The 7,405-nt window shown below is 38.4% G+C and overlaps 1 protein-coding gene across 1 annotated transcript in view; it reads right to left on the bottom strand.

Moving 5' to 3' along the window:
- Nucleotides 1-2,191: 2,191 nt before the first annotated feature.
- The window catches only part of BHLHB9 (basic helix-loop-helix domain containing, class B, 9), a 6,348-nt gene continuing 1,134 nt past the window's right edge, over nucleotides 2,192-7,405 (bottom strand). The window contains exons 2-4 of the mRNA XM_010832927.1: nucleotides 6,630-6,725; nucleotides 6,218-6,296; nucleotides 2,192-5,899 (exon numbers count right to left, since the gene is read on the bottom strand). Of these exons, the coding sequence (XP_010831229.1) occupies nucleotides 4,043-5,749 (1,707 nt within the window). The 5' untranslated portion in view covers nucleotides 5,750-5,899; nucleotides 6,218-6,296; nucleotides 6,630-6,725 and the 3' untranslated portion in view covers nucleotides 2,192-4,042. The remainder of the gene's footprint in view (nucleotides 5,900-6,217; nucleotides 6,297-6,629; nucleotides 6,726-7,405) is intronic.

Below are 7,405 nucleotides of genomic sequence, written 5' to 3'. Positions count from 1 at the left end.
GCTTCTTCATCCATTCATCTGTCAATGGACATCTAGTTTGCTTCCATGTCCTGGCTATTGTAAATAGTGCTGCAGTGAACATTGGCATACATATGTCTTTTTGAAATATGGTTTCCTTAGGGTATATTCCCAGTAGTGGGATTGCTGGGTCATACGGTAGTTTCATTCCTAGTTTTTAAAGAAACCTTCATACTGTTCTCCACAGTGGCTGTATCACTTTACATTCCCACCAAAAGTGTGAGGGGGTTCCCTTGTCTCCACATCCTCTCCATCAATATTCATGTTGCAGAAACCAACACAACATTGTATAGCAATTATCTTCCAATTAAAAAATGAAAAAATGGATCATAGATCTAAATATGAAACCTAAAACTGTAAAACTTGTAGAATATAAGATAGAATCTTTATGACCTTGGTTAGGCAATAATTTCTTATATATGACACCAAAACACAACTGCTAAAAGAATTGTTCTTCATTAAAATGAAAAACTTCTGCTCTCCAAAAGACATTTTTAGGAAAATAAAAAGACAATTCACAAGCTGGGAGAAAATATTTGTAAAACTTATATCTAATAATATACTTATATCCAGCATATATACAAAGAACTCTTAAAATCAACAACAAATGGGAACCACTCAATTTAAAAAGGGGGCAAAATATTTATATATATTGATACTTCACTCAATATATATGGATGGCAAATATGCCTAAGAAAAGATGTTCAACATCATTAGTGATTAGAGAAGTGCAATTTAGAACCAGAGTGAAATATGGCTAAAATTGTAAGACCAGTCATATCAAGTGTTAGGAAGGATGTGAAGGAATCAGAACTTTCACACACTGCTATGAGAATGTAAAATGGTACAATCATTTTGGAAAATGTAAAAGTTAAATGTGTATCTACCATATGATTCAGTCATCTTACTCCTAGGTATTTATCCAAGAGAAAAGCAATGAATATGTCCTTAATAACAGTTCTACATGAAACAGTTGCAGCACCTCAAATCTGGAAACCACCCAAATATCCATTAACAGGTGAATGGATAAACTGTGCAAATGGTGGTATAGCCATATAGTAGAATACTACTTGGCAATGAAAAGCAATGAACTATTGATACATGTAACAACTCACATGGATCTCAAATAATTATGCTGAATGGATAAATATGTGGTATGTATACACACACACACACACACACACACACACAAGAATATTACTCAGCCATTAAAAACAATTTGAGTGAGTTCTACTGAAGTGGATGAACCTAGAACCTGTTACACAGAGTGAAGTAAGTCAGAAAGAGGAAAACAAATAATGTGAATCAATGCATATATATGGAATCTAGAAAAATGGTATTGATTAATCTATTTATAGGGAAAGAATGGAGATGTAGATATAGAAAACTGACTTGTGCACAAAATAGGGGAAGAAAAGAGTGGGACAGAGAAAGTAACATTGACATATATACACTATCATGTGTAAAATAGCTAGTGAGAAGTAGCTCTAGAACATATCACAGGGAGGTCTGTGATTACCTAGAGGGGTGGGATGGGGGAGGGGAGGGAAGCTCAAGAGGACGGGGATATATGTATAATTATGGCTGATTTGTGTTGTGGTAAGGGAGAAACCAATACAACATTGTAAAGCAATTTTCCTCAAATTAGAAAATAAAGAAATGAGATCTCCTTCCCTCCAAAAGAATATATGTTGCATGATTCCTTTTATGAAAAACTACAGAAAATGAAAATGACTCTGTATTGTCCAAATACAGATTAGTGGTTGTCTGGGACAGCATAGGGAGAAAAGGGAAGGAGAGATTACAAAGGGGCATGACAAAACTTTTGGAGGTGATGGATATGTTTGCTATCTTGATTATGGTGATAGTTTCATGTTTGTATACATATGTTAAAAATTATCAAATTGTATACTTTAAATATGTAGGGTTTGATATATGTCAACTATATCTCAATTAAGCTATTAAATAAAAAGCATGTGGTAGATATGCAGAATACTAAATTGGAAAGATAACTGAAAGGACAAAAAGGCAAGTTGCAGAATACTGTAGTCTTATTTTTATAGGAGAATAAGCTTACGCACATTCTTTATTAAGAGGATATGCAGTAGAAGATTATAGAGTACTATGCACCAAATGTTAACACAAGAAAAACTTTAAATAAGAGATTCAAAAATATTTGTAGAAGTCTATTTATTGATATGGAAAGATGGTCACAAGAGACAGTAGAGGACAGGGAGAAGGCAAGTTACAAACAGTATTTACAGTATGGTCCTGTTTCATTTTAACTGCTTAACAAAGTATATAATCCAATAATTTTACATACCGAGACATTCACTTCAACTCAGATAAGAGGTTCTAATTCCTACCATGAGTTTTAGAAAACAGAGCTATAGTCCAAAAGTCCTAGAAATGCTTTCTGGACCACAGAACTTCAGGAATCACTATCATGTAGACTGAGGCATCAGCTTCTCTCCTAGCTTTCCTGTTTTGTGTTGACGAAGCTGCAGTTCTAGGCCTGGGCCTAAACTTCTCCAATTAAGTTTATCCCATACAGTTTTAGCTGGTACAAATACAGAGAGTAGGCTCGCCTACTAGTAAAAGATAGAACTGTTTTATCTTTTCACGACTCACAGGAGAATAAATTACAAATGGTAAACAAATTAAGGTAGCTTTGCAAGGAGGAAGAAAACAATTATCTTTTAAAATGTAAGGTATGAAACAATGTACAGAATGATTCTAGTTCTTTGGAGGGAGAAAGTACATACAGATTGAAGCCCATAAGGTCATATAGCAAATTTCAATTGTTTTCACTCCAAATTTACATCTTATCCATTCAACTGTTTTGGGCACCAACTGTTTACCAGACACTACCAGTTCAAATCCATATACATTCATCCTAGACTTTTCTTCTAACTCCAGCAAGGTTTAGCCAAGTGCCTAATGGACATGTGCATTCAGAGGACGTTAAGAATTGCAAGACTAGCAGGAGCATTATCTACAGCAAAATTTGATCATTAAAACCAATCTGTGAGCCTTGAAGGCTGCCGCACAAAAAAGTGGAAGAGGGTTATAAGGTAGTGGGGCAATGAGAGTGGGTTTGGTATCATACAAAACAGCAATGTCACTTGTTTGCCATGTAAATCTAGGAAAAATGATTTAACCTCCCTAATTCTCATTGGAGGTGATCCAGAATAATGAGTTATAATCGTAAAAAAATACCAGTATGTAGCTCAGAGAACCATTGTTGAAAAGAGGAAACCTGTAATATGTAGTGCTAACAGTTACTGACATTAACAGTAGGTACTCTGGAAATTGTTTCCTCTCTACACCTACCTCCTTTCTCGTCTGTATGACTTGACATAAATGAAATAGCCAAAAAATGAGTTATAAATGTAGTTATCAAAATAAAAATGAATATTGCATTTTATCTGAGATTCAGGGCCATTTGTATGTTGTAGAATGAGTTATCTGATTCAGGTAAAATAGGGGAAAAACAGTAATTCCTTTTACATTAAACAGCCTGTAGCAAGCAACCCTGCCATTGTATACTGAGAATGCACATTTGGCAATGAGCATGTGGGGTGTATATATATGTTTGTGTATATATATACATATGAATATATGTGTATCATTAGGTATCTTTTTGTGTATATACCTTGTTTATGCAACTACATTATAAATTCAAGGATATATCTTTTTAATCATTTGAAGCTGCAAATGGATTTAAGCAGATACTAATGAACAAGTTTAGCTTACTTACGATGCAGCAGGTTATCTTAAGTAAAATGTTAAAAAGCTCTCCATCTACATAATAATTGACAGATGTTTTCAACTCATAATGAAACACTGACACCCCAAAATGGTCTAGCTCAGGCTAGACTGTCACAGGTAATATTGTGTTAAAGATGTAATTCATAGCATGCACACTGTAATGACCAAAACATTATGTGTGGCTCTTTGGGAACAGACAGCCTATTCAAGTGTGTAGATTGTTAAAAGCATTCTCTTTTATTTCTAGCTCATTTTACATTGTTTCAATGATCACTTTAACTTCACGGAAAATGGCCATGAGTGTAGTATAACTGGAGTGATCAACGACCACAATTGAGCCCTTTCTGATATGCTCTTTTATGTTAATAAATATGGCCACAGCACTAACGAGATTGGCTTTTGCCTCTTTCTGGTTAAAGATGAGTTTTAACGCTGCTAATGATTCTGTATTGGTCATATCTCTGGCTGCAGTTGGATTTTCAGACATATTCAAAAGTACTTTCAAAACAAGATTTCTAGTTTTACGATTTCCAAGGGACAGCAAATGGAAAAGCTCTGAAAAGTAATTGGCAACAATGTGATGATGGTTAGAATCAGTAGTTAGTTGTCCCAGTATCTTTAATCCAGACTGCTGTCCAGGTGAATTCAAGGGAAACGATATGGTTTCTTTACACATATGCTTAACATGTAATTCAACCTTGCGTTGTCTTTCATCCCCAGAGGGGGGATTCAGAGTAATGACAGCCTTTTTTCTCATTTCAGAGGAAGGAAAGCTGAGCAAGCTTTCAATAAGTGTCACTACACCCACCTCATTAATGAACTCTTGAGCAAATGGATGAACATTAATGATCCCCATTGCAATTTGAGCTATTTTATGAATGAGAGGATCAGTAGTTGACTTAAGTAAGGTAATAAGTCTTTCAAACTCTTCAGAATCCATGTAGCATTCCATTTTGCAAGGGCAAGAAAATGGCTTAATCCCATTCACCTCCCTGATCCTGATTTGGCGCCTAATTTCCTCTATGGTCTGGATGCAAGGGTCAGAACCAAATGGGAACTCAGAGACAGGCTGTGAGCTAGAGGGAGTGCTTCTAGAAGGGCGTGCTGCTGCTGTTGCCACAGGCGAAGAACGGGTATTTTCCTCAGCAGAAGCCAGGACAACATATGAAGGAGGCTTTTTCTCACATGTGACTTGGGATCTAAAGCCTAACACTGCTGGAGTTACAGCAGGAGCTTTGGGCCATATAGTTACCTCAGACCAGTCCTTGGGCCTATCTTTTTCATTAATTTCATCCACAGGCTGAGGCTTAATTATTCTGCTCACAGGTCTAGGGTTAGGGTCAAAACTAGTTTCATCTCCATCCCAAAACCAGCTCCCAATAACGTTCTCCTCCTCCTCCTCCTCAGCTCCTGGCCTAGCCTTACAGCTGGTCCCAGCCACAGGCTTCAACTTCTCAGCACAGGATGGGGGACCAGTATCAGCTTTACCTTCATCCTTAGCACTGAAATGTTTACCAATCTCTTCTCCATTCCAGAACCAGGAACCAACATTGGCCTCCTCTCCAGCCCCAAAGCAGGTATCAGTACGAGTTTTATCTTTACATGTAAACCTGGACTCAGCAGTAGCCTGAGCCGCAGAACAAAATCGAGCTGCTCTATTGGCTTCATCTTCAGCTTTGGGACGGACATCTGGCAGATGTTCTTTCATCTCAGTAACAATCTTGTTCTTAGACGCTGGCTTCACCACTGCCACTGCATCTGCCCGGGGCCCTGCCTTGCTTATTGCTTTGGCCTGGGTTTTGGCTGCACCAGTAGCCTCCCTCTTTCCTTCAGCTGATCTGACTGTATCAGTGGCCTCCCTTTTTCCTTCAGCTTCTACAACAGCCCTTTTTTCAGTTTTTGCCTTCTTTTTATTCTCATTCTTTCTATTCCTATTCCTTCTATTCTTAGCTCCAGGCATAGCTGAAGCCTAGTTATATAGATAGCTCTACACAGTCTTGGCCTTGGTTCTCAATATGTCTTGGGTCAGTGTTCTAATATTCTTTTACTAGGTTGAAGGTGATGATCTTCTGTCACTCCAAAGCCACCACAGCTAGCACTGGAGATAAACCTGAGGTGGAAGAAGAAAACAAGCTTTCAGTCTCTTCCAACTGCATTTTTCTATGCAGAAAGTCACACAGGACGTAGGAGTACAGATGGATTGTATGGTAATAGTAGAATAGTAGAAAATGTTTTACCTCGTTTTATCCCTACCATAGTCCCACTAATGCCCAACAATGCCCTGTCCAGACACTTCTCTTTCCTCTGCATCAAATAGGAACAGAGATGATGAGAAAGTTTGGTGAAAGTGAGCAACACTAAGGGGTACAGCCCCTTTGGAATGTACCACTATACTCCACAGGTCTATCCTGGTATGCCTCACACCAACCTGCACTGATATGGTGGACTTTTCTCCTCTTCTCTTGTTTCTGGTGTTGACAAGCCCTATAGCCAACTCACAGGTGGACCTATGAACAAAAACACAGAAGGGATTGGAACTTTAAGCATTTGGTAGATATGCACTCTGGCTTCTAAACCCAGTACCTGCCTTTCCAAATCTAGAGCTTTGTTTCTGGCCTCCTTGATCTTCTTCCATGTTATCCTTCTCTACTTCCTGGGTATCTATCAATTACCCTATAGTCACAACCGTGTCTTATCATATCCCCATTTCCCATACATAAATGTGAGGGCAAAGGTGTGTACGAAGTTGGAATACAATGGCTTCAAGATATGATCTAGTCTTACTTGTCAATAGCCAATTCCCACTCTCAATCAATGAGGGTGCTCATGCTCCCACTCACCTTGGATTCAAATGAATAGCTTTCGTCTTCTTTCCTAATCAAATTCAAAGAGAACAGCTACCTGCAGATTTCTACAGGACTCTGAAAAGAACAAACCTATGAAAGACAAAAAAATAAGAAAGAAAACAGAAGAGACTGAGATGACCCAACACCCATCACAAGTGTTACAACACACACTTCTGTATATTCAAGGCCATGAAAAATGTCTCCCATCTCTCTGCTCTTCCCAAGTGATCTCCCATCCACTCCCCTGCTAGAGACCTGCAGCTTGTCTAATCATACCTCCCAACTCTAAAGTCAGTCATTTTCCTAGCAGAGGCATCACATCCTCCCTTGAATAAAAATATGAGATGCAAGAGTGGGTAGTGGAACGTAGGCAACTGTATTTAGAAGGCAGGCAGTGAAGATAATGGGGGCTATCATTTCAATATCATTTTGCATGCCGCAGCCTTTTCCCCTTCCCCACACATACATAGTTCCGACCTCATTCACCACCTATGCCAGCCAGCCCACACAGCAGGTGGTTTCAGGAGATGCTATCTTTACCACTAAAAAACAGTCCACTAGCTGAAGAGTCACATCCTGCATAAAAGGGAGGGACATTCAGTAAAACGCCAAAACAGTATGCTGACAATGGTAGAAAAGTATCAGGTTAGTGAACAGATTCCCAGAATTACTAAAATGTCCTTTTGAAGAATCAAGGAGTAACTAAATAAACATCTCTCACCTTCTAGAAATTGATACCCACTCCCAGTAACTCCCAGGAGCTTCCCTGG

This window comes from Bison bison, unplaced genomic scaffold (assembly GCF_000754665.1).
Source record: "Bison bison bison isolate TAMUID 2011002044 unplaced genomic scaffold, Bison_UMD1.0 scf7180017862904, whole genome shotgun sequence".
Taxonomy (NCBI): domain Eukaryota; kingdom Metazoa; phylum Chordata; class Mammalia; order Artiodactyla; family Bovidae; genus Bison; species Bison bison.
The sequence above is the reverse complement of the archived record's forward strand: the minus strand, read 5'-3'. Positions and strand labels throughout refer to the sequence as shown.